General features: G+C 45.9%; 1 protein-coding gene across 1 annotated transcript; it reads left to right on the forward strand.

The window, feature by feature from the left end:
* On the forward strand, nt 1-25,371 carry LOC135536433 (protein phosphatase 1 regulatory subunit 14C-like; the record flags this gene model as incomplete). Its single annotated transcript, XM_064962772.1, has 2 exons — nt 1-234; nt 25,288-25,371. Coding segments are annotated over exons 1-2 (318 nt in total), but the record flags the coding sequence as incomplete, so codon positions are not given.
* Between the last annotated feature and the right edge of the window lie 2,369 nt (nt 25,372-27,740).

Consider the following 27,740-nt stretch of genomic DNA (forward strand, 5'->3'; position numbering starts at 1 on the left):
ATGTCAGCCGCCAGCACCGAGACGAGCGCCCAGTTGCCCGCGTCCGCCAGCCGGGTGTTCTTCCAGCCGCCGGCCGGGGTTGGGTGCGCTGGTTCCGGCCCCATTCCGCGGGATGACCCGGTCCAGAGGAAGCAGGGAAAAGTGACGGTGAAGTACGACAGGAAGGAGCTGCGGAAGAGACTGATACTGGAGGAGTGGATCATTGAACAACTCAGCGATCTGTACGACTGTGAGGTGAGGAGAGGAGGTTTTATTGGCGCTTTGGTTCGGTTATTCTTGGAGGATTCGGGATGAATCATTAATTGCCAAGATAATCAGTGTTTAAAATGTTATTTTTAGAGTTTGGAGTGTGTTTTGGTATGTTTGTAGTGGTGGTGCGTAATGCCCGGGGAAGGGGACATGGAGGTGGTTTGGTTAACTGTGTAAATCCGCGTGTCACTCCGGTCTATTGTCTAGGGTCGCACCGAACAGATGAACCACTGGGCAGAAACGGTTTGAATCAACGTTTCCACGTTATTTCAACCAAATATGTTATCAATGTTAGGGCATTTCGTAATTTTTCCACCGAACTTTTAACCTAAATCCAATGACATTGTGACATTTGTTGAGTTCACGTTGAATTCACGTTAGTTGACAACCCAACCAAATGTAGACATTCAACTGAAGTCTGTGCCCAGTGGGGAATGACTGTTTGAGGTCGTAAAACACACCACACAACTGCGCTATAAGCATCAGACTCTTTTTGTAGCCGAGTCCCATCTCCTTTAACTGCTGCGTTCACAGTCGGCTCTAGAGGGCTGATTTGTTCATAGGCCTACAGACAGACAAACATTGTCTGACACTATTTTTTCTTTCCACGAAAGGCATTAAATAATCTGCGCCCTTTACCAGAATACACAATCTGTTTCATTAATTCATAATGTCGACCCGTGTAGCTTGTGTTTTCTATTGATTCAGAATAATGCTTGAAGGAAAGGGAAAGTGCTGTCTAGATGATGATTGGTTGTCTGGTATGTGAGCCCATTCATGTTACCATCTGCCTGTGATGTGTCGAGTCGGGAATATTCTTAACCCTTCTGATCACAGGTAAGTCTGTGTCTTTCCCTGAGAGATGGTATCGACCGAAACATTGGAATGCGCTCTGCGGTGGTCGGTACATAATTTAACATTTGAAGAGCTGAGAGCTTCTCCACAGTGCTGGGTGATCTATATCATGCAGGATGCTGCTTGAGAGGAGAGGAGAGGACAGAGCAGTGGGTTAACCAATGAGATGAGGACAGAGCAGTGGGTTAACCTATGACAGGAGGAGGAGAGGGCAGTGGGTTAACCAATGACAGGAGGAGGGGAGGGCAGTGGGTTAACCAATGACAGGAGGAGGGGAGGGCAGTGGGATAACCAATGAGATGAGGACAGAGCAGTGGGTTAACCAATGACAGGAGGAGGGGAGGGCAGTGGGTTAACCAATGAGATGAGGACAGAGCAGTGGGTTAACCAATGAGACGAGGACAGAGCAGTGGGTTAACCAATGAGGTGAGGAGAGCAGGGCAGTGGGCTAACCAATGAGATGAGGAGAGCAGGGCAGTGGGTTAACCAATGAGGTGAGGAGAGCAGGGCAGTGGGTTAACCAATGAGGTGAGGAGAGCAGGGCAGTGGGCTAACCAATGAGATGAGGAGAGCAGGGCAGTGGGCTAACCAATGAGATGAGGAGAGCAGGGCAGTGCAGTGGGCTAACCAATGAGATGAGGAGGGCAGTGCAGTGGGCTAACCAATGGGATGAGGAGAGCAGGGCAGTGCAGTGGGCTAACCAATGAGATGAGGAGAGCAGGGCAGTGGGCTAACCAATGAGATGAGGAGAGCAGGGCAGTGGGCTAACCAATGAGATGAGGAGAGCAGGGCAGTGGGCTAACCAATGAGATGAGGAGAGCAGGGCAGTGGGCTAACCAATGAGATGAGGAGAGCAGGGCAGTGGGCTAACCAATGAGATGAGGAGAGCAGGGCAGTGGGCTAACCAATGAGATGAGGAGTGCAGGGCAGTGGGCTAACCAATGAGACGAGGAGAGGGCCGGGCTCCAGAGGTACAGACCCTGCACAGACTGATAGGAACTGTGTTTAATGTATCCACTAGCGGTTCTGAGGGGGAGGTAGTAGTCACTACTAATTTCTGCTATCGTTCTTTTTTTTACATATATTAATCATGTAACTGGCCCCTCTAACAGTACAACTGGCCCCAGCCTGGCCCATCTAACAGTACAACTGGCCCCTCTAACAGTACAACTGGCCCCTCTAACAGTACAACTGGCCCCTCTAACAGTACAACTGGCCACAGCTTGGCCCCTCTAACAGTACAACTGGCCCCTCTAACAGTACAACTGGCCACAGCTTGGCCCATCTAACAGTACAACTGGCCCCAGCCTGGCCCCTCTAACAGTACAACTGGCCCCAGCCTGGCCCATCTAACAGTACAACTGGCCCCAGCTTGGCCCATCTAACAGTACAACTGGCCCCTCTAACAGTACAACTGGCCCCAGCCTGGCCCATCTAACAGTACAACTGGCCCCTCTAACAGTACAACTGGCCCCAGCCTGGCCCCTCTAACAGTACAACTGGCCACAGCTTGGCCCATCTAACAGTACAACTGGCCCCTCTAACAGTACAACTGGCCACAGCTTGGCCCATCTAACAGTACAACTGGCCACAGCTTGCCCCCCCCCCCCAGTTGAAATGGTCTAGAACTGCCACTGGTTGTATCCCAAAGCATTGGTCTCTCTCATCCCTGGCAACAATGTGACGAACATGTTCTCTATTGAAACATCTCCCTGATACCTGCATGATGAAGACTGAGCACTTCTGAACTGACAGTTCTAATGGTCTGTAACCAAGCCAGTCCTTCCTCGCCTTAGCTGGTTATCCCTGGTCTGTAGCCATGCCAGTCCTTCCTCGCCTTAGCTGGTTATCCCTGGTCTGTAGCCAAGCCAGTCCTTCCTGGCTGTAGCTGGTTATCCATGGTCTGTAACCAAGCCAGTCCTTCCTCGCCTTAGCTGGTTATCCCTGGTCTGTAGCCATGCCAGTCCCCCCTGGCTGTAGCTGGTTATCCCTGGTCTGTAACCAAGCCAGTCCTTCCTCGCCTTAGCTGGTTATCCCTGGTCTGTAGCCATGCCAGTCCTTCCTCGCCTTAGCTGGTTATCCCTGGTCTGTAGCCATGCCAGTCCCTCCTGGCCTTAGCTGGTTATCCCTGGTCTGTAACCATGCCAGTCCTTCCTCGCCCTTAGCTGGTTATCCCTGGTCTGTAGCCATGCCAGTCCTTCCTCGCCTTAGCTGGTTATCCCTGGTCTGTAGCCATGCCAGTCCTTCCTCGCCTTAGCTGGTTATCCCTGGTCTGTAGCCATGCCAGTCCCTCCTGGCCTTAGCTGGTTATCCCTGGTCTGTAACCATGCCAGTCCTTCCTCGCCCTTAGCTGGTTATCCCTGGTCTGTAGCCATGCCAGTCCTTCCTCGCCTTAGCTGGTTATCCCTGGTCTGTAGCCATGCCAGTCCCTCCTGGCCTTAGCTGGTTATCCCTGGTCTGTAACCATGCCAGTCCTTCCTGGCCTTAGCTGGTTATCCCTGGTCTGTAGCCATGTCAGTCCTTCCTCGCCTTAGCTGGTTATCCCTGGTCTGTAACCAAGCCAGTCCTTCCTGGCCTTAGCTGGTTATCCCTGGTCTGTAGCCATGCCAGTCCCTCCTGGCTGTAGCTGGTTATCCCTGGTCTGTAACCATGTCAGTCCTTCCTCGCCTTAGCTGGTTATCCCTGGTCTGTAGCCATGTCAGTCCTTCCTCGCCTTAGCTGGTTATCCCTGGTCTGTAGCCATGCCAGTCCTTCCTCGCCTTAGCTGGTTATCCCTGGTCTGTAACCATGCCAGTCCTTCCTGGCCTTAGCTGGTTATCCCTGGTCTGTAACCAAGCCAGTCCTTCCTCGCCTTAGCTGGTTATCCCTGGTCTGTAACCAAGCCAGTCCTTCCTCGCATTAGCTGGTTATCCCTGGTCTGTAACCAAGCCAGTCCTTCCTGGCCTTAGCTGGTTATCCCTGGTCTGTAGCCATGTCAGTCCTTCCTCGCCTTAGCTGGTTATCCCTGGTCTGTAGCCATGCCAGTCCTTCCTCGCCTTAGCTGGTTATCCCTGGTCTGTAACCATGCCAGTCCTTCCTGGCCTTAGCTGGTTATCCCTGGTCTGTAACCAAGCCAGTCCTTCCTCGCCTTAGCTGGTTATCCCTGGTCTGTAACCATGCCAGTCCTTCCTGGCCTTAGCTGGTTATCCCTGGTCTGTAACCAAGCCAGTCCTTCCTCGCCTTAGCTGGTTATCCCTGGTCTGTAGCCATGCCAGTCCTTCCTCGCCTTAGCTGGTTATCCCTGGTCTGTAGCCATGCCAGTCCTCCCGCGCCTTAGCTGGTTATCCCTGGTCTATAACCAAGCCAGTCCTTCCTCGCCTTAGCTGGTTATCCCTGGTCTGTAGCCATGCCAGTCCTTCCTCGCCTTAGCTGGTTATCCCTGGTCTGTAGCCATGCCATTCCTTCCTCGCCGTAGCTGGTTATCCCTGGTCTGTAGCCATTGCCAGTCCTTCCTCGCCTTAGCTGGTTATCCCTGGTCTGTAACCATGCCAGTCCTTCCTCGCCTTAGCTGGTTATCCCTGGTCTGTAACCAAGCCAGTCCTTCCTCGCCTTAGCTGGTTATCCCTGGTATGTAGCCATGCCAGTCCTTCCTCGCCTTAGCTGGTTATCCCTGGTCTGTAGCCATGCCAGTCCTTCCTCGCCTTAGCTGGTTATCCCTGGTCTGTAACCATGCCAGTCCTTCCTCGCCTTAGCTGGTTATCCCTGGTCTGTAGCCATGCCAGTCCTTCCTCGCCCTTAGCTGGTTATCCCTGGTCTGTAGCCATGTCAGTCCCCCCTGGCCTTAGCTGGTTATCCCTGGTCTGTAGCCATGTCAGTCCCCCCTGGCCGTAGCTGGTTATCCCTGGTCTGTAGCCATGTCAGTCCCTCCTCGCCTTAGCTGGTTATCCCTGGTCTGTAGCCATGTCAGTCCCCCCTGGCCTTAGCTGGTTATCCCTGGTCTGTAGCCATGCCAGTCCTTCCTCGCCCTTAGCTGGTTATCCCTGGTCTGTAGCCATGTCAGTCCCCCCTGGCCTTAGCTGGTTATCCCTGGTCTGTAGCCATGTCAGTCCCCCCTGGCCGTAGCTGGTTATCCCTGGTCTGTAACCATGCCAGTCCTTCCTCGCCTTAGCTGGTTATCCCTGGTCTGTAGCCATGCCAGTCCTTCCTCGCCGTAGCTGGTTATCCCTGGTCTGTAGCCATGCCAGTCCTTCCTTGCCTTAGCTGGTTATCCCTGGTCTGTAGCCATGCCAGTCCTTCCTCGCCTTAGCTGGTTATCCCTGGTCTGTAGCCATGCCAGTCCCCCCTGGCCTTAGCTGGTTATCCCTGGTCTGTAGCCATGTCAGTCCTTCCTCGCCTTAGCTGGTTATCCCTGGTCTGTAGCCATGCCAGTCCTTCCTCGCCTTAGCTGGTTATCCCTGGTCTGTAGCCATGTCAGTCCCCCCTGGCCGTAGCTGGTTATCCCTGGTCTGTAGCCATGCCAGTCCTTCCTCGCCTTAGCTGGTTATCCCTGGTCTGTAACCAAGCCAGTCCCTCCTGGCCTTAGCTGGTTATCCCTGGTCTGTAGCCATGCCAGTCCCTCCTGGCCGTAGCTGGTTATCCCTGGTCTGTAGCCATGCCAGTCCTTCCTCGCCTTAGCTGGTTATCCCTGGTCTGTAACCAAGCCAGTCCCTCCTGGCCTTAGCTGGTTATCCCTGGTCTGTAGCCATGCCAGTCCCTCCTGGCCTTAGCTGGTTATCCCTGGTCTGTAGCCATGCCAGTCCCTCCTGGCTGTAGCTGGTTATCCCTGGTCTGTAGCCATGCCAGTCCTTCCTCGCCTTAGCTGGTTATCCCTGGTCTGTAGCCATGCCAGTCCCTCCTGGCTGTAGCTGGTTATCCCTGGTCTGTAGCCATGCCAGTCCTTCCTCGCCTTAGCTGGTTATCCCTGGTCTGTAGCCATGCCAGTCCCTCCTGGCTGTAGCTGGTTATCCCTGGTCTGTAGCCATGCCAGTCCTTCCTCGCCTTAGCTGGTTATCCCTGGTCTGTAACCAAGCCAGTCCCTCCTGGCCTTAGCTGGTTATCCCTGGTCTGTAGCCATGCCAGTCCCTCCTGGCCTTAGCTGGTTATCCCTGGTCTGTAACCAAGCCAGTCCCTCCTGGCCTTAGCTGGTTATCCCTGGTCTGTAACCAAGCCAGTCCCTCCTGGCTGTAGCTGGTTATCCCTGGTCTGTAGCCATGCCAGTCCCTCCTGGCCGTAGCTGGTTATCCCTGGTCTGTAGCCATGCCAGTCCCTCCTGGCCGTAGCTGGTTATCCCTGGTCTGTAGCCATGCCAGTCCCCCCTTGCCTTAGCTGGTTATCCCTGGTCTGTAGCCATGCCAGTCCCTCCTGGCTGTAGCTGGTTATCCCTGGTCTGTAGCCATGCCAGTCCCCCCTTGCCTTAGCTGGTTATCCCTGGTCTGTAGCCATGCCAGTCCCTCCTGGCCGTAGCTGGTTATCCCTGGTCTGTAGCCATGCCAGTCCTTCCTGGCCTTAGCTGGTTATCCCTGGTCTGTAGCCATGCCAGTCCCTCCTGGCTGTAGCTGGTTATCCCTGGTCTGTAGCCATGCCAGTGCCTCCTGGCTGTAGCTGGTTATCCCTGGTCTGTAACCAAGCCAGTCCCTCCTGGCTGTAGCTGGTTATCCCTGGTCTGTAACCATGCCAGTCCTTCCTCGCCTTAGCTGGTTATCCCTGGTCTGTAGCCATGCCAGTCCCTCCTGGCTGTAGCTGGTTATCCCTGGTCTGTAACCATGCCAGTCCCTCCTGGCTGTAGCTGGTTATCCCTGGTCTGTAGCCATGCCAGTCCCTCCTGGCTGTAGCTGGTTATCCCTGGTCTGTAACCAAGCCAGTCCCTCCTGGCTGTAGCTGGTTATCCCTGGTCTGTAGCCATGCCAGTCCCTCCTGGCTGTAGCTGGTTATCCCTGGTCTGTAGCCATGCCAGTCCCTCCTGGCTGTAGCTGGTTATCCCTGGTCTTCAGTTGCAGCCTTCATTGAGTCGTTCTGTACTGCAACCGTTAAGGGACTAACAAATACCTCTCCCTCTCCTCTCTCATACCTCTCCCTCTCCTCTCTCATACCTCTCCCTCTCCTCTCTCATACCTCTCCCTCTCCTCTCTCATACCTCTCCCTCTCCTCTCTTATACCTCTCCCTCTCCTCTCTCATACCTCTCCCTCTCCTCTCTCTTACCCCTCTCTCTCTCTGTATATTGTCTCTCTCTGGGCATAGTATTACATAATAAGTGATGAATTTATCTCCTGTCTCTTGTGGGACTCTGCTTTTTTCAGGAAACACAGAGGGGAAGAGAGAGAGAGCGATCCCCCCAACATTACTCCTCTCTAGCTCAGTGTTGTCTGTCTGTGTGGAGCTCAGACCCTGTTCTCGATGGTCTGTGTCTTCAGTAGCCTACCATCTGTGTTGAGCTGTGTGTGTTCAGTAGCCTGCTGTGTTGAGCTGTGTGTGTGTTCAGTAGCCTACTGTGTTGAGCTGTGTGTGTGTTCAGTAGCCTACTGTGTTGAGCTGTGTGTGTGTTCAGTAGCCTACTGTGTTGAGCTGTGTGTGTGTTCAGTAGCCTACTGTGTTGAGCTGTGTGTGTTCAGTAGCCTACCATCTGTGTTGAGCTGTGTGTGTGTTCAGTAGCCTACTGTGTTGAGCTGTGTGTGTGTTCAGTAGCCTACTGTGTTGAGCTGTGTGTGTGTTCAGTAGCCTACTGTGTTGAGCTGTGTGTGTGTTCAGTAGACTACTGTGTTGAGCTGTGTGTGTGTTCAGTAGACTACTGTGTTGAGCTGTGTGTGTGTTCAGTAGCCTACTGTGTTGAGCTGTGTGTGTGTTCAGTAGCCTACTGTGTTGAGCTGTGTGTGTGTTCAGTAGCCTACTGTGTTGAGCTGTGTGTGTTCAGTAGACTACTGTGTTGAGCTGTGTGTGTGTTCAGTAGCCTACTGTGTTGAGCTGTGTGTGTGTTCAGTAGCCTGCTGTGTTGAGCTGTGTGTGTGTTCAGTAGCCTACTGTGTTGAGCTGTGTGTGTGTTCAGTAGCCTACTGTGTTGAGCTGTGTGTGTGTTCAGTAGCCTACTGTGTTGAGCTGTGTGTGTGTTCAGTAGGCTACTGTGTTGAGCTGTGTGTGTGTTCAGTAGCCTACTGTGTTGAGCTGTGTGTGTGTTCAGTGCCGAGGTTAAGGTTAGGAGTCCAGCCTACTTCTAGAAAAGAGTCTGTATGGTTGAGAAGACAGGTTTTATGGTGATGGATCTATATGGCTGAGAGAGAGTCAGTCTGATGTTGGCGTTAGTACTGCTCAAGCCTTTCCTCTCTTTGTCACACACACACACACACACACACACACACACACACACACACACACACACACACACACACACACACACACACACACACGGAGGGAGACAATGCGATCTGGGTCATTGTGTTTGGACCAAGTGGACCCAGTGGCCTACAGGCATCCTACATCATCATGGTTCATAACAACACCTGTCTGTCTGTCTGTCTGTCTGTCTGACAGTCTCTCTCTGTCTGTCTGTCTGACAGTCTTTCTGTGTCTGTCTGTCTGACTGTCTGTCTGTTTTTCTGACTGTCTGTCTGTCTGTCTATCAGAATGGAGCTATTGTCTGTCTGTCTGTCTGTCACAATGGAGCTATTGTGATTCCCTTTCTGTCTGTCTGTCAGTCTGTCTGTCAGTCTGTCTGACAGTCTGTATGTCTGTCTGACAGTCTGTCTGTCTGTCTGTCTGTCTGACAGTCTTTCTGTGTCTGTCTGTCTGACTGTCTGTCTGTTTTTCTGACTGTCTGTCTGTCTGTCTGTCTGTCTGTCTGTCTGTCTGTCTGTCTGTCTGTCTGTCTGTCTGTCTTTCTGTCTGTCTGTCTGTCTGTCTGACAGTCTGTCTGACTCTGTCTCTGTCTGTCTGACAGTCTGTCTGACAGTCTCTGTCTGTCTATCTGTCTGTCTGTCTGTTTGTCTGACAGTCTCTGTCTGTCTGTTTGTCTGTTAGTATTATTAGTACTATGTACTACCTTAGTATATCTCTGTCTGTGTCTGTCTGTCACAATGGAGCTATTGTGATTCCCTTTCTGTCTGTCTGACAGTCTGTCTATCTGTCTGTCTCTCTCTCTGTCTGACAGTCTTTCTGTGTCTGTCTGTCTGACTGTCTGTCTGTTTTTCTGACTGTCTGTCTGTCTGTTTCTCTGACTGTCTGTCTGTCTGTCTGTCTGTCTGTCTGTCTTTCTGTCTGTCTGTCTGTCTGTCTGTCTGTCTGTCTGTCTTTCTGTCTGTCTGTCTGTCTGTCTGTCTGTCTGACAGTCTGTCTGACTCTGTCTCTGTCTGTCTGACAGTCTGTCTGACAGTCTCTGTCTGTCTATCTGTCTGTCTGTCTGTTTGTCTGACAGTCTCTGTCTGTCTGTTTGTCTGTTAGTATTATTAGTACTATGTACTACCTTAGTATATCTCTGTCTGTGTCTGTCTGTCACAATGGAGCTATTGTGATTCCCTTTCTGTCTGTCTGACAGTCTGTCTATCTGTCTGTCTCTCTCTCTGTCTGACAGTCTTTCTGTGTCTGTCTGTCTGACAGTCTGTCTGTTTTTCTGACTGTCTGTCTGACTGTCTGTCTGTCTGTCACAATGGAGCTATTGTGATTCCCTTTGTCTTTCTGTCTGTCTCTATCTGTCTGTCTGTCTGTCTGTCTGTCTGTCTGTCTGTCTGTCAGAATGGAGCTATTGTGATTCCCTTTCTGTCTGTCTGTCTGTCTGTCACTTGGCAACATTGACCTTGCCCTTCATGCCACTACAGAATATTGAATTTGAGAGAGGAGAGGGCGGGGAGAGGGCTGGTTGATCGGCAGGGCGATGAGGAATTGAAAAACTGTATTGTTGAATGAGATGGAGCAACAGGAGTGGCTAGTAAATCTGACTGACTTACTGCAAATTGAGAAATGATGTGACTAAACTCAACAAAACGAAGAAGAAACTGTAAAAGATGGCATATTAATTTGATGTTGGCAATTATTTTAATGTATTCAATTTTAATATTATGTCATTGGCAAGGTGGGCAAACTTATGCAGGAAATGCCAACAACGAACCGTGAGCCATCGTACTGACAATTTAGATTACAAATAATAATAATAATAATGAAAAAATAATTGTATGTTTTGAATTTGGGTCTTATTATCAATTTCTTTCAACCAATCAGTGAATTGTGTCAGTGCATGTTGAGTGCCCTTCTCTATAAGCATGCTGAGAGTCTGTTATTAATTTGTTTACAGAGAAATAGCATTGTATTTGGTCAAACAAAATACAAAATTTGTTTTCCAACAGTTTTCTGTCGGATGACTTTGGCTTCCCACCAGACCTGAGGACTTTCCTCTCGGCTCAGATTAAAGATATGACAGATAGGATTGGCTATAGAGTCAGCTACCATCCTCAGTAGGAGTGGCTATAGAGTCAGCTACCATCCTCAGTAGGAGGGGCTATAGAGTCAGCTACCATCCTCAGTAGGAGGGGCTATAGAGTCAGCTACCATCCTCAGTAGGAGTGGCTATAGAGTCAGCTACCATCCTCAGTAGGAGTGACTATAGAGTCAGCTACCATCCTCAGTAGGAGGGGCTATAGAGTCAGCTACCATCCTCAGTAGGAGGGGCTATAGAGTCAGCTACCATCCTCAGTAGGAGGGGCTATAGAGTCAGCTACCATCCTCAGTAGGACTGGCTATAGAGTCAGCTACCATCCTCAGTAGGAGGGGCTATAGAGTCAGATACCATCCTCAGTAGGAGTGGCTATAGAGTCAGTAGGAGGGGCTATAGAGTCAGTAGGAGGGGCTATAGAGTCAGTAGGAGTGGCTATAGAGTCAGCTACCATCCTCAGTAGGAGTGGCTATAGAGTCAGTAGGAGGGGCTATAGAGTCAGCTACCATCCTCAGTAGGAGTGGCTATAGAGTCAGTAGGAGGGGCTATAGAGTCAGTAGGAGGGGCTATAGAGTCAGTAGGAGTGGCTATAGAGTCAGCTACCATCCTCAGTAGGAGTGGCTATAGAGTCAGCTACCATCCTCAGTAGGAGTGGCTATAGAGTCAGCTACCATCCTCAGTAGGAGTGGCTATAGAGTCAGTAGGAGGGGCTATAGAGTCAGTAGGAGTGGCTATAGAGTCAGCTACCATCCTCAGTAGGAGTGGCTATAGAGTCAGCTACCATCCTCAGTAGGAGTGGCTATAGAGTCAGTAGGAGTGGCTATAGAGTCAGTAGGAGTGGCTATAGAGTCAGCTACCATCCTCAGTAGGAGGGGCTATAGAGTCAGCTACCATCCTCAGTAGGAGGGGCTATAGAGTCAGCTACCATCCTCAGTAGGAGTGGCTATAGAGTCAGTAGGAGGGGCTATAGAGTCAGCTACCATCCTCAGTAGGAGTGGCTATAGAGTCAGTAGGAGGGGCTATAGAGTCAGCTACCATCCTCAGTAGGAGTGACTATAGAGTCAGCTACCATCCTCAGTAGGAGTGGCTATAGAGTCAGTAGGAGGGGCTATAGAGTCAGCTACCATCCTCAGTAGGAGGGGCTATAGAGTCAGTAGGAGGGGCTATAGAGTCAGCTACCATCCTCAGTAGGAGGGGCTGTAGAGTCAGTTACCATCCTCAGTAGGAGGGGCTATAGAGTCAGCTACCATCCTCAGTAGGAGTGGCTATAGAGTCAGCTACCATCCTCAGTAGGAGGGGCTGTAGAGTCAGTTACCATCCTCAGTAGGAGGGGCTATAGAGTCAGCTAACATCCTCAGTAGGAGTGGCTATAGAGTCAGCTACCATCCTCAGTAGGAGGGGCTATAGAGTCAGCTACCATCCTCAGTAGGAGTGGCTATAGAGTCAGCTACCATCCTCAGTAGGAGGGGCTATAGAGTCAGCTACCATCCTCAGTAGGAGGGGCTATAGAGTCAGCTACCATCCTCAGTAGGAGTGGCTATAGAGTCAGCTACCATCCTCAGTAGGAGGGGCTATAGAGTCAGCTACCATCCTCAGTAGGAGGGGCTATAGAGTCAGCTACCATCCTCAGTAGGAGGGGCTGTAGAGTCAGCTACCATCCTCAGTAGGAGTGGCTATAGAGTCAGCTACCATCCTCAGTAGGAGGGGCTGTAGAGTCAGCTACCATCCTCAGTAGGAGTGGCTATAGAGTCAGTAGGAGTGGCTATAGAGTCAGCTACCATCCTCAGTAGGAGTGGCTATAGAGTCAGCTACCATCCTCAGTAGGAGTGGCTATAGAGTCAGTAGGAGTGGCTATAGAGTCAGCTACCATCCTCAGTAGGACTGGCTATAGAGTCAGCTACCATCCTCAGTAGGAGTGGCTATAGAGTAAGTAGGAGTGGCTATAGTCAGCTACCATCCTCAGTAGGAGTGGCTATAGAGTCAGCTACCATCCTCAGTAGGAGGGGCTATAGAGTCAGCTACCATCCTCAGTAGGAGGGGCTATAGAGTCAGCTACCATCCTCAGTAGGAGGGGCTATAGAGTCAGCTACCATCCTCAGTAGGAGGGGCTATAGAGTCAGTTACCATCCTCAGTAGGAGGGGCTATAGAGTCAGCTACCATCCTCAGTAGGAGGGGCTATAGAGTCAGTAGGAGGGGCTATAGAGTCAGTTACCATCCTCAGTAGGAGGGGCTATAGAGTCAGCTACCATCCTCAGTAGGAGGGGCTATAGAGTCAGTAGGAGTGGCTATAGAGTCAGCTACCATCCTCAGTAGGAGGGGCTATAGAGTCAGTTACCATCCTCAGTAGGAGGGGCTATAGAGTCAGCTACCATCCTCAGTAGGAGGGGCTATAGAGTCAGTTACCATCCTCAGTAGGAGTGGCTATAGAGTCAGCTCCCATCCTCATTAGGAGGGGCTATAGAGTCAGCTACCATCCTCAGTAGGAGGGGCTATAGAGTCAGCTCCCATCCTCAGTAGGAGGGGCTATAGAGTCAGCTACCATCCTCAGTAGCTTTCCATCAAGTTGTCAAGGCCAGGAGTTTTGTCATTATTGATGGATAACAATCATTTTCCCACCTCTCCCACACTAACTTTACTCAGAGGGTTTTCTTAAATGGAAGCTTCTCTAATGTCAAACAAATTAAATCAAATTTACAGTGAAATGCTTACTTACAAGCCCTTATTAACCAATTATGATTTACTAAATAAACTAAACTAAAGTAAAAAATTAACACAAATAGCAATAACGAGGCTATATACAGGGGGTACCGGTACAGAGTCAATGTGGAGCCTATATACAGGGGGTACCAGTACAGAGTCAATGTGGAGCCTATATACAGGGGGTACCGGTACAGAGTCAATGTGGAGCCTATATACAGGGGGTGTCGGTACAGATCTGGTTAGTCGAGGTAATTGAGGTGGGAGTGGGAGAGGCAGAGTGGGATTTAGTGTCCCGCTCCTCTAGCCTTTTGCTCAGTGCGGATGTTGCCTGTAATCCTTCTGTTTGGGATATGTAAATACGGTCACTGTGGGGATGACGGCGTCGATGTTCTTATTGATGAAGCCAGTGACTGAGGTGGTGTACTCCTCAACGCCATTGGATGAATCTCGGAACATATTCTAGTCTGTGCAAAACAGTCCTGTAGCGTAGCATCCACGTCATCTGACCTCTTCCGAATTGAGCGAGCCACTGGTACTTCCTGCTTTAGTTTTTTCTTGTAAGCAAGAATGAGGATGTCACGTAGAGTAGGCCAGAAGGCTAAACTGGATAACCTAACCTCTATCAAAATAAAAAAGATGGCGGAACCGCAAAAGTTCTTCTGTGCAAAGGTGTTTATTTACAAGTGATTCCGGAACAAAAAACAACAGTACTGCCATCAACGTCTACCTTATGGGACAGCTTAAAAACAATGCTGCCCCATCCACAGCTTAATCCAAAACTGCCTCTCCATGATTGAAAGAGAGGCTCCTTTTGTAGGGCTAGCCCCTCCCCTCAGAACAATTAACCCTAATTAATTAATCAATTAACAATACAAACCTACATTTTCCATGAACTAAACATACTAAAGGATATACATTGCAACACGGTTTTAAACAATATCACAACATAACATTTACAACATTACATCACTACTGACAATATCTTTCAATATGCCCATATGCATTAATGAGCCATTTGGGACAGGCACTATAAAGCCAACCCAATTCCCTTAGCTCGGGTCCTTTTCCAGCATACCCGGAAGCTACAGAGATGGCGAGAGAGGAACAGAACAAACAAACAATGCGCTCATCCACAACATTGATAAGTATAATAATTATTGTATCTCTCAAATATGAACATTGACAAGTGTGAAATGCATGCACCAAGACAGAAGTTAATTTGTGTGTCGACCCACATTGTTAACTTATCTTATAATGGCGCAGGGAGGAGTGATGAATATGTGTGTGCGTTAAAGAACCAAATGCTGCCCGCGGCCAGTGACGGACTTCTACGTCACAGAGGAGGATAGATTTATGGTCAGATTTGCCAAATGGAGGGTGAGGGATGTGTCTCTGTGTGTGGAGTAAAGGGGGTCTAGATTTTTCCCCCTCTGTTTGCACGTGACATGCTGGTAGAAGTTAGGTAAAATAGATTAAAGTTTGCCTGCATTAAAGTCCCCAGCCAATAGGAGGACCTTATACAGCGTCATTGAGTGGCCTTATGATACACAGAAGACCTAGCCAATCCGTGTCGTCGTTCAGCCACTACTAGGTGAGAAATAAGATATTACAGTTTTTAATATCCCGTTGGTAGGATAGTCTCGAACGGAGATCATCCAGTTTATTCTCCAGTGATTGCATGCTGTCCGATATAACGGCTAGTAGAGGCGGGTTACCCACTCGCCGACGATGCACCCTGATCTCTGCCCCCTGTATTTCTGTGTTTTCTCCACGCGAATGATGGGGATTTGGGCCTGTTCTTCGGATAGCAGTATATCCTTCTCATCGGACTTATTAAAGGAAAATATTTGTCCAGTTCGAGGTGAGTAATCACTGTTCTGATATCCAGAAGCTCTTTTCGGTCGTAAGAGAGGGTAGCAGCAACATTATCGGTAGGGTTATGCATTACGGTTAGCAGTGTGGTTAGGGATAGGCATGAGGTTAGCAGTGTGGTTTGGGTTAGGCATGAGGGATCGCAGTGTGGTTAGGGTTTGGTATTTTTTTTTTAAATGTTCATTTTATTATGTTCCCCTCACCCTACCACCTCTACCCTAATTACAGTAACCTAATGAACAACAACACTTAGGCTTCTACTTCCAGCTTATACATATTATACAGTCTGGTTTTCAGAGCTTGACTATAAGTCCTAGCTTCTATCTCTCTCTGTCTGTGTCTCCTATGACCTTGTCAACAACATGTCTCCTCCCCCTCTCTCTTCCCCTTCCTCTGTTAGAACCAGATCCACACTATCATGTGAAGCTCAATGTTAGACAAACGGAGAACAGATCATTCATCAACATGAAGCTGATGCGTTGGTCAATATGTTATACAGTACTGTGAAGACTGTCCTCTACTGTGGCTACAGTCTGTTGATTGAACACTGAATCCACTATGTCCTTGAAGGTTTGGGAAAAGCCAACTGACATTTACTCCTGAAGTGTTGAACTGCTGTAGTTATAATTTAAATCTATGTTTGACCATCTTGAAGAACGATCTGGCCTAAATGGCAATGCCTTCTATAATCTCTACTCGGTACAGCCAGCAGAGGACTGGTCACCCCTCAGAGCCTCGTTCCTCTCTACCCAGTACAGCCAGTAGAGGACTGGTCACCCCTCAGAGCCTGGTTCCTCTCTACCCAGTACAGCCAGTAGTGGACTGGTTACCCCTCAGAGCCTGGTTCCTCTCTACCCAGTACAGCCAGTAGAGGACTGGTCACCCCTCAGAGCCTGGTTCCTCTGGTCTACCCAGTACAGCCAGTAGAGGACAGGTCACCCCTCAGAGCCTGGTTCCTCTGGGGCTGAGACGCTACCAGTATGACGATATTTGTTAGTATCGTGGCAAGGAAACAAAACACGAAGTGGATGTAACTTCTTTAGGAAAACAGCCCTGATGTTGAAAACAAACATTATGTTGTTATCCAGAGTCTCATGTATGTATTTTCCAAGCTGTAGCACATTATATTATAACACACAGCAGGATTTTAGAGTTTGGTCTGCTTCGTGTTTTAATTTTGTCACAATTCTGGTCCCATCCCAGCCCCAGTTCCTCCCGGTTCCTGTCTTTCTAGGGAGGTTTCCTAGCCACTGTTGATGCTTTATAAAATATATTTGATTGGGAGCTCGATTTCCTGGTCTGGTCTGTGCTTCATTCGGTCCTGGTTGGAGTGTTTTGTTAATGTATGTGATCTGTCTCTGTGATCGATTGAACAGGTCTGGTCTGTGCTTCATTCGGTCCTGGTTGGAGTGTTGTGTTAATGTATGTGATCTGTCTCTGTGATCGATTGAACAGGTCTGGTCTGTGCTTCATTCGGTCCTGGTTGGAGTGTTTTGTTAATGTATGTGATCTGTCTCTGTGATCGATTGAACAGGTCTGATCTGTGCTTCATTCGGTCCTGGTTGGAGTGTTTTGTTAATGTATGTGATCTGTCTCTGTGATCGATTGAACAGGTCTGGTCTGTGCTTCATTCGGTCCTGGTTGGAGTGTTTTGTTAATGTATGTGATATGTCTCTGTGATTGATTGAACAGGTCTGGTCTGTTGACCTTTTTATAGAATGAATGTACAGAAGTCAATTCTGGTTTCATTTGACCTCAAAGGCGACCTTGAATTAAAGTAACACTGGACAACAGCCATGTTGTCCAACGAAGTCTCAGAAGACATTGTTATTATATTATTGGTCTTCACTAAGCCATGAGACCTGCGTATTCCCATGGTTCCATCTGTCAGTATCTGTCAGTGGTATCACAGTATAGGCTAAATTATTACCATGGACAGACGGGCTACATTATTACCATGGACAGACAGGCTACATTATTACAATGGACAGACAGGCTACATTATTACCATGGACAGACAGGCTACATTATTATCATGGACAGACAGGCTACATTATTACCATGGACAGACAGGCTACATTATTACCATGGACAGACAGGCTACATTATTACCATGGACAGACAGGCTGCATTATTACCATGGACAGACAGGCTACATTATTACCATGGACAGACAGGCTACATTATTACCATGGACAGACAGGCTACATTATTACCATGGACAGACAGGCTACATTATTACCATGGACATATGCTACATTATTACCATGGACAGACAGGCTACATTATTACCATGGACAGAAAGGCTACATTATTACCATGGACAGACAGGCTACATTATTACCATGGACAGACAGGCTACATTATTACCATGGACAGACAGGCTACATTATTACCATGGACAGACAGGCTACATTATTACCATGGACAGACAGGCTACATTATTACCATGGACAGACAGGCTACATTATTACCATGGACATATGCTACATTATTACCATGGACAGACAGGCTACATTATTACCATGGACAGAAAGGCTACATTATTACCATGGACAGAAATGCTACATTATTACCATGGACAGACAGGCTACATTATTACCATGGACATAGGCTACATTATTACCATGGACAGACAGGCTACATTATTACCATGGACATAGGCTACATTATTACCATGGGCATAGGCTACATTATTACCATGGACATAGGCTACATTATTACCATGGACAGACATGCTACATTATTACCATGGACGTAGGCTACATTATTACCATGGACAGACATAGGCTACATTATTACCATGGACATAGGCTACATTATTACCATGGACAGACAGGCTACATTATTACCATGGACGTAGGCTACATTATTACCATGGACAGACATGCTACATTATTACCATGGACAGACAGGCTACATTATTACCATGGACAGACAGGCTACATTATTACCATGGACAGACAGGCTACATTATTACCATGGACAGACAGGCTACATTATTACCATGGACAGACAGGCTACATTATTACCAAGGACAGACATGCTACATTATTACCATAGACATAGGCTACATTATTACCATGGACAGACAGGCTACATTATTACCATGGACAGACAGGCTACATTATTATCATGGACAGACAGGCTACATTATTACCATGGACAGACAGGCTGCATTATTACCATGGACAGACAGGCTACATTATTACAATTGACAGACAGGCTACATTATTACCATGGACAGACAGGCTACATTATTACAATGGACAGACATGCTACATTATTACTATGGACAGACGGGCTACATTATTACCAAGGACAGACATGCTACATTATTACCATAGACATAGGCTACATTATTATCATGGACAGACGGGCTACATTATTACCATGGACATAGGCTACATTATTACCATGGACAGACGGGCTACATTATTACTATGGACATAGGCCACATTATTACTATGGACATGGGCTACATTATTACCATGGACAGACGGGCTACATTATTACCAAGTACAGACAGGCTACATTATTACCAAGTACAGACAGGCTACATTATTACCATGGACAGACAGGCTACATTATTACCATGGACAGACAGGCTACATTATTACCATGGACAGACGGGCTACATTATTACCATGGACAGACGGGCTACATTATTACCATGGACAGACGGGCTACATTATTACCATGGACAGACGGGCTACATTATTACCATGGACAGACGGGCTACATTATTACCAAGGACAGACGGGCTACATTATTACCATGGACATAGGCTACATTATTACCATGGACATAGGCTACATTATTACCATGGACAGACAGGCTACATTATTACCATGGACAGACAGGCTACATTATTACTATGGACATAGGCTACATTATTACCATGGACAGACAGGCTACATTATTACCAAGGACCATCAGGCTACATTATTACCATGGACAGACAGGCTACATTATTACCATGGACATAGGCTACATTATTACCATGGACAGCCTGTCTACATTATTACCATGGACAGACAGGCTACATTATTACCATGGACATAGGCTACATTATTACCATGGACAGACAGGCTACATTATTACCATGGGCAGACAGTCTACATTATTACCATGGACAGACAGGCTACATTATTACCATGGACAGACAGGCTACATTATTACCATGGACATAGGCTACATTATTACCATGGACATATGCTACAATATTACCATGGACAGACAGGCTACATTATTACCAAGGACAGACAGGCTACATTATTACCATGGACAGACAGGCTACATTATTACCATGGACATAGGCTACATTATTACCAAGGACAGACAGGCTACATTATTACCAAGGACAGACAGGCTACATTATTAACATGGACAGACAGGCTACATTATTACCAAGGACAGACAGGCTACATTATTACCATGGACAGACAGGCCACATATTAACACATTATTAGTAATGCACTAATGATTACCCGGAGTTCTAGGTCAGACTAACCAGCAAACACATGTAGACGACCAGCCATCATATGTCCGTCCATCATTGAACAGATTGTCATTGATCATTAGGCCCTGCAGGCTCCTCAGACTGACTGACTGACAGGTCAGGCCTGAGGGGAACGAGCTCATCGAAACACCATAAATGATAACGGCTGTTTAAACAACTGACCCTGATTTTTTTTTTTTAAATCCCCCCTTTACCCCCGTAGCTAAGTAAAGGGTTTTTCTCCTGAGCTGAGGGGGGAAGGGTTTTATAGGTATTTTTTTCTCCTCGTCTTCCTCTGTGTGATTTATTTACTAGCCGCTGTAGAAAACAAACCACGTTTCCAGTTTTCATTTTCACATCATACCGTATAAAAAAATAGTAATGACAGCTGTGATGGAAACAGGACGTTTCTGGTACAATTTTTCTAAATGTTGACAGATAATTTGTTCATTCAACATTGGTGGGATCTTTTTGTGTCGGTAAAATTAAGGGGGAAAATGGCGGTCAAAACACTTTTTTTATGCACAAATATTAACCTAAAAACCATCATAAACTTGGATTCACGCCTAGATACACTACTTTGCCCAAAGTATGTGGACACCCCTTCAAATTAGTGGATTCGGCTATTTCGTTGCTGACGTGTGCATAAAAATCAAGCGCACCGCCATGCGATCTCCATAGACAAACGTTGGCAGTAGAATGACCCGTACTGAAGAGCTCCGTGACTTTCAACATGGCATCGTCACAGGATGCACACCTTTCCAACAAGTCGGCTCGTCAAATTTGCTCAAGCTTCCCCCGGTCGACTGTCGAGTGCTCATTTTGTGAAGCGGAAAGGTCTAGGAGCAACAACGGCTCAGCCGCTAAAATCTGTCCCCAATTATAGATGGATGATACTGCTAGATGCTGACTGGAATAGATTCACAACATACACCGATAAGTGTGTGCATTACAACACACAGCCCAGTGCCAGATATCTGACTTAAAACAAGGAGAAAAGGTCAGAGGTTGTTTAGACCCTTCTCTCTCTCTCTCACCCTCCCTCTCTGTCTCGCGTTCTCTCTCTCTCCCTTTCTCTCTCTCCTCTCTCCTCAAAATTTCCTATTCCTCCCCAGAGAGACCAGGAAGATACAACCCTTTATAGAGACATCACTAGAGAGAATGTGTATTGTCAGGCCAGCTAGGACCCTTTATAGAGACATCACTAGAGAGAATGTGTATTGTCAGGCCAGCTAGGACCCTTTATAGAGACATCACTAGAGAGAATGTGTATTGTCAGGCCAGCTAGGACCCTTTATAGAGACATCACTAGAGAGAGACCTGCCAGTCAGGCCAGCCAGTCAATATGCAGCTTGTTTAAGACTTCTGAATGGGTTATAAACATTAACATCATTATTTTATGGGTTTTAAACATTAACACCATTATTTTAAAGACACATAGCCTTCTTTCTGTTCTTAGCTGTTAGCTGAGTCTTCATTCCACAATTCACTGTATCCCTTCACTGTTTTTTAAGCCTGTTCAGTGTGATTCACTTAGCTGTTTCTTCATTCCACAGCTCACCGTGTCCCTTCCTCCATCTAAGGAGCTCTACAGCTACAGGATGTATTTAGGGAATATAGAGGGAGGGGAGGGAGAGGGAGAGGAGGCAGAGGAGAGGAGAGGGAGAAGGAGAGGAGTGCGAGGAGCGAGATGAGAAGAGAGGGGAGGGAGAGGGAGAGCTTCTCTCTGTTCTCCTCTTTAACCTTTCCCTTCCTCTACCACTCTCTCTTTCTCAATGGGGGAGGGATCTTCCCTTCTCTCTCACCTTATTGCGCTGCAGATTAGAGGGCTGAGCTTTGACATTTCCCGACGCCCACTCCTCCTCCTCCTGTTACTCCTCCTCATCATCATCATCATGTCCTCAGCCCCACAGACCTCATATAATCACCATGACCCACTTATCTCTCTCTAATTCTGCTGTGTGTTCTATATCATGCATATTGCAGGACTGTGCACGTGCACCCGTTTTGGTTGCAAGAATGTTCTATCGCTTGCTTCATATAACCTAGCGGTTCTTCTTCACTGAACTGAACCAAATATAGAACCCCAAGAGTTCCTCTTCACTGAACCAAATATAAAACCCTAAGAGTTCCTCTTCACTGAACCAAATATAGAACCCCAAGAGTTCCTCTTCACTGAACCAATTATAAAACCCCAAGAGTTCCTCTTCACTGAACCAAATATAAAACCCCAAGAGTTCCTCTTCACTGAACCAAATATAGAACCCCAAGAGTTCCTCTTCACTGAACCAAATATAAAACCCGAAGAGTTCCTCTTCACTGAACCAAATATAAAACCCTAAGAGTTCCTCTTCACTGAACCAAATATAGAACCCCAAGAGTTCCTCTTCACTGAACCAAATATAAAACCCCAAGAGTTTCTCTTCACTGAACCAATTATAAAACCCCAAGAGTTCCTCTTCACTGAACCAAATATAAAACCCCAAGAGTTCCTCTTCACTGAACCAAATATAAAACCCCAAGAGGTCCTCTTCACTGAACCAAATATAGAACCCCAAGAGTTCCTCTTCACTGAACCAAAATGTGTTCCATATAGAACCCTGTATGGTGCCATTGATGAATTATGGCTGATGCTAATAGTCATATTCCTAGTTAAGAATATGATGTAATACACAATGAAATCATTATGTGCAAACATAGTTTGTAAATATTCCCAGGTGGCCAGTGAGGAATAATGACCCAGTTCAATCTTGGTACCAACTCTGCCTGACTTCTTTATTTAACAGAATAGTATGGGTTGTTATCTGTCTGTCTTCTTTATGGAACAGAATAGTAAGGGTTGTTATCTGTCTTTATGGAACAGAATAGTATGGGTTGTTGTCTGTCTTTATGGAACAGAATAGTATGGGTTGTTGTCTGTCTTCTTTATGGAACAGAATAGTATGGGTTGTTGTCTGTCTTTATGGAACAGAATAGTATGGGTTGTTGTCTGTCTTCTTTATGGAACAGAATAGTATGGGTTGTTGTCTGTCTTTATGGAACAGAATAGTATGGGTTGTTGTCTGTCTTCTTTATGGAACAGAATAGTATGGGTTGTTGTCTGTCTTTATGGAACAGAATAGTATGGGTTGTTGTCTGTCTTCTTTATGGAACAGAATAGTATGGGTTGTTGTCTGTCTTTATGGAACAGAATAGTATGGGTTGTTGTCTGTCTTCTTTATGGAACAGAATAGTATGGGTTGTTGTCTGTCTTTATGGAACAGAATAGTATAGGTTGTTGTCTGTCTTCTTTATGGAACAGAATAGTATGGGTTGTTGTCTGTCTTCTTTATGGAACAGAATAGTATGGGTTGTTGTCTGTCTTTATGGAACAGAATAGTATGGGTTGTTATCTGTCTGTCTTCTTTATGGAACAGAATAGTAAGGGTTGTTATCTGTCTTTATGGAACAGAATAGTATGGGTTGTTGTCTGTCTTTATGGAACAGAATAGTATGGGTTGTTGTCTGTCTTCTTTATGGAACAGAATAGTATGGGTTGTTGTCTGTCTTTATGGAACAGAATAGTATGGGTTGTTGTCTGTCTTCTTTATGGAACAGAATAGTATGGGTTGTTGTCTGTCTTTATGGAACAGAATAGTATGGGTTGTTGTCTGTCTTCTTTATGGAACAGAATAGTATGGGTTGTTGTCTGTCTTTATGGAACAGAATAGTATGGGTTGTTGTCTGTCTTCTTTATGGAACAGAATAGTATGGGTTGTTGTCTGTCTTTATGGAACAGAATAGTATGGGTTGTTGTCTGTCTTCTTTATGGAACAGAATAGTATGGGTTGTTGTCTGTCTTTATGGAACAGAATAGTATAGGTTGTTGTCTGTCTTCTTTATGGAACAGAATAGTATGGGTTGTTGTCTGTCTTCTTTATGGAACAGAATAGTATGGGTTGTTGTCTGTCTTTATGGAACAGAATAGTATGGGTTGTTGTCTGTCTTTATGGAACAGAATAGTATGGGTTGTTGTCTGTCTTCTTTATGGAACAGAATAGTATTGGTTGTTGTCTGTCTTCTTTATGGAACAGAATAGTATGGGTTGTTGTCTGTCTTTATGGAACAGAATAGTATGGGTTGTTGTCTGTCTTCTTTATGGAACAGAATAGTATGGGTTGTTGTCTGTCTTTATGGAACAGAATAGTATGGGTTGTTGTCTGTCTTCTTTATGGAACAGAATAGTATGGGTTGTTGTCTGTCTTTCTGGAACAGAATAGTATGGGTTGTTGTCTGTCTTCTTTATGGAACAGAATAGTATGGGTTGTTGTCTGTCTTTATGGAACAGAATAGTATGGGTTGTTGTCTGTCTTCTTTATGGAACAGAATAGTATGGGTTGTTGTCTGTCTTCTTTATGGAACAGAATAGTATGGGTTGTTGTCTGTCTTCTTTATGGAACAGAATAGTATGGGTTGTTATCTGTCTTTATGGAACAGAATAGTATGGGTTGTTGTCTGTCTTTATGGAACAGAATAGTATGGGTTGTTGTCTGTCTTTATGGAACAGAATAGTATGGGTTGTTGTCTGTCTTCTTTATGGAACAGAATAGTATGGGTTGTTGTCTGTCTTCTTTATGGAACAGAATAGTATGGGTTGTTGTCTGTCTTTATGGAACAGAATAGTATGGGTTGTTGTCTGTCTTTATGGAACAGAATAGTATGGGTTGTTGTCTGTCTTTATGGAACAGAATAGTATGGGTTGTTGTCTGTCTTTATGGAACAGAATAGTATGGGTTGTTGTCTGTCTTTATGGAACAGAATAGTATGGGTTGTTGTCTGTCTTTTTTATGGAACAGAATAGTAAGGGTTGTTGTCTGTCTTCTTTATGGAACAGAATAGTATGGGTTGTTGTCTGTCTTTATGGAACAGAATAGTAAGGGTTGTTGTCTGTCTTCTTTATGGAACAGAATAGTATGGGTTGTTGTCTGTCTTTATGGAACAGAATAGTATGGGTTGTTGTCTGTCTTCCTGAGAAGATAAAAGGAGCAAAACAAGAGTTAATGTTCAGAAACAAACTTGAGTTACTCTGCCAAAATGAAGACAATGCAATGCAGACATATAGATCTGATGCTGCACATTTAGCTGACCCAACGTTACAACGTAGTGATTGGTGCTTTGGAAACATGCTGAAGTACGGACCGACTGATGGGAACATGTCTACAACTTCATCAGGAATCTGCCAAACTATCCTAAATAAGTGACAAGCTACATGGTGTTTATCAGTGCATTACCCAACATCCTTAGCTTGCTAGCTAACATTACATCCATGTGTTTACCAGTGATGCTCGCTAGCAACAGGCTGACTACAACAAGCTAAAACAAGCTGGGTTTACACAACAAACGAATTTTTGCACATACTGGAGAAGTGTGCCTTTCACGGATGAATCCCAGTTTCAACTGTTCCCGGGCAGATGGTGTGGGCAAACGGTTTTCTGATGTCAAAGTTTTGAACAGAGTAGGACCCCATGGTGGCAGTGGGGGTTCTGGTATGAGCAGGCATGAAGCTACGGACAAGGAACACAATGTGAATGAACAGAGATGCCGTGACGACGTCCTGGAGCCCATTGTCGCGCTTGATCTCCATATGTCATACTTTCTGGTGTGTGTATCACTGACTGTGTGTGTGCCTTGTGTTGCAGGAAGAGGAGATGCCGGAGGTAGAGATAGATATTGATGACCTGCTGGAAGTCAACAGTGAAGATGAGAGAGCTGTCAAACTACAGGTAAATTGTATTTATTTATTAATATTTTGGGCGGGGGGGGGGTAGATCAGCTTTAATTCATTTCCAACCCCCCATATATTTATTTTGTAGTCAAAAGTTTGGACACACCTACTCATTCAAGGGTTTTTCTTTATTTCAAAAAAACTATTTTCTACGTTGTAGAATAATAGTGAAGACATCAACACTATAAAATAACACATTTGGAATAATGTAGTAACCAAAAAAGTGTTAAAGAAATCAAATATATATTTTAGATTCTTCAAATTAGCCAAACAACCCTTTGCCTTGTTGACAGCTGTTATGCCTGTCCTGTGAGGATCACAATGGGTCAGATCAGCTTGGAAATTGCTGACAATAGCTCGACGCTCTCTCACCCGTAAACCTCCTCCATGTATATCTCACTAGGTCAGGATATTAAACCTCCTCCATGTATATCTCACTAGGTCAGGATATTAAACCTCCTCCATGTATATCTCACTAGGTCAGGATATTAAACCTCCTCCATGTATATCTCACTAGGTCAGGATATTAAACCTCCTCCATGTATATCTCACTAGGTCAGGATATTAAACCTCCTCCATGTATATCTCACTAGGTCAGGGTATTAAACCTCCTCCATGTATATCTCACTAGGTCAGGATATTAAACCTCCTCCATGTATATCTCACTAGGTCAGGATATTAAACCTCCTCCATGTATATCTCACTAGGTCAGGATATTAAACCTCCTCCATGTATATCTCACTAGGTCAGGGTATTAAACCTCCTCCATGTATATCTCACTAGGTCAGGATATTAAACCTCCTCCATGTATATCTCACTAGGTCAGGATATTAAACCTCCTCCATGTATATCTCACTAGGTCAGGATATTAAACCTCCTCCATGTATATCTCACTAGGTCAGGGTATTAAACCTCCATGTATACCTCACGAGGTCACGATATTAAACCTCCTCCATGTATATCTCACTAGGTCAGGATATTAAACCTCCTCCATGTATATCTCACTAGGTCAGGGTATTAAACCTCCATGTATATCTCACTAGGTCAGGATATTAAACCTCCATGTATATCTCACTAGGTCAGGATATTAAACCTCCATGTATATCTCACTAGGTCAGGATATTAAACCTCCTCCATGTATATCTCACTAGGTCAGGATATTAAACCTCCTCCATGTATATCTCACTAGGTCAGGATATTAAACCTCCTCCATGTATATCTCACTAGGTCAGGGTATTAAACCTCCTCCATGTATATCTCACTAGGTCAGGATATTAAACCTCCTCCATGTATATCTCACTAGGTCAGGATATTAAACCTCCTCCATGTATATCTCACTAGGTCAGGATATTAAACCTCCTCCATGTATATCTCACTAGGTCAGGATATTAAACCTCCATGTATATCTCACTAGGTCAGGATATTAAACCTCCTCCATGTATATCTCACTAGGTCAGGATTTTAAACCTCCTCCATGTATATCTCACTAGGTCAGGATATTAAACCTCCTCCATGTATATCTCTCTAGGTCAGGATTTTAAACCTCCTCCATGTATATCTCACTAGGTCAGGATTTTAAACCTCCTCCATGTATATCTCACTAGGTCAGGGTATTAAACCTCCATGTATATCTCACTAGGTCAGGACATTAAACCTCCATGTATATCTCACTAGGTCAGGGTATTAAACCTCCATGTATACCTCACGAGGTCACGATATTAAACCTCCTCCATGTATATCTCTCTAGGTCAGGATTTTAAACCTCCTCCATGTATATCTCACTAGGTCAGGATATTAAACCTCCTCCATGTATATCTCTCTAGGTCAGGATTTTAAACCTCCTCCATGTATATCTCACTAGGTCAGGATATTAAACCTCCATGTATATCTCACTAGGTCAGGATTTTAAACCTCCTCCATGTATATCTCACTAGGTCAGGGTATTAAACCTCCTCCATGTATATCTCACTAGGTCAGGATATTAAACCTCCTCCATGTATATCTCACTAGGTCAGGATATTAAACCTCCATGTATATCTCACTAGGTCAGGGTATTAAACCACCATGTATATCTCACTAGGTCAGGATATTAAACCTCCATGTATATCTCACTAGGTCAGGATATTAAACCTCCTCCATGTATATCTCACTAGGTCAGGATATTAAACCTCCATGTATATCTCACTAGGTCAGGGTATTAAACCTCCATGTATATCTCACTAGGTCAGGATATTAAACCTCCATGTATATCTCACTAGGTCAGGATATTAAACCTCTCATGTATATCTCACTAGGTCAGGATATTAAACTCCTCCATGTATATCTCACTAGGTCAGGATATTAAACCTCCATGTATATCTCACTAGG

The sequence above is a fragment of the Oncorhynchus masou genome, unplaced genomic scaffold, assembly GCF_036934945.1.
Source record: "Oncorhynchus masou masou isolate Uvic2021 unplaced genomic scaffold, UVic_Omas_1.1 unplaced_scaffold_617, whole genome shotgun sequence".
Classification (NCBI taxonomy): domain Eukaryota; kingdom Metazoa; phylum Chordata; class Actinopteri; order Salmoniformes; family Salmonidae; genus Oncorhynchus; species Oncorhynchus masou.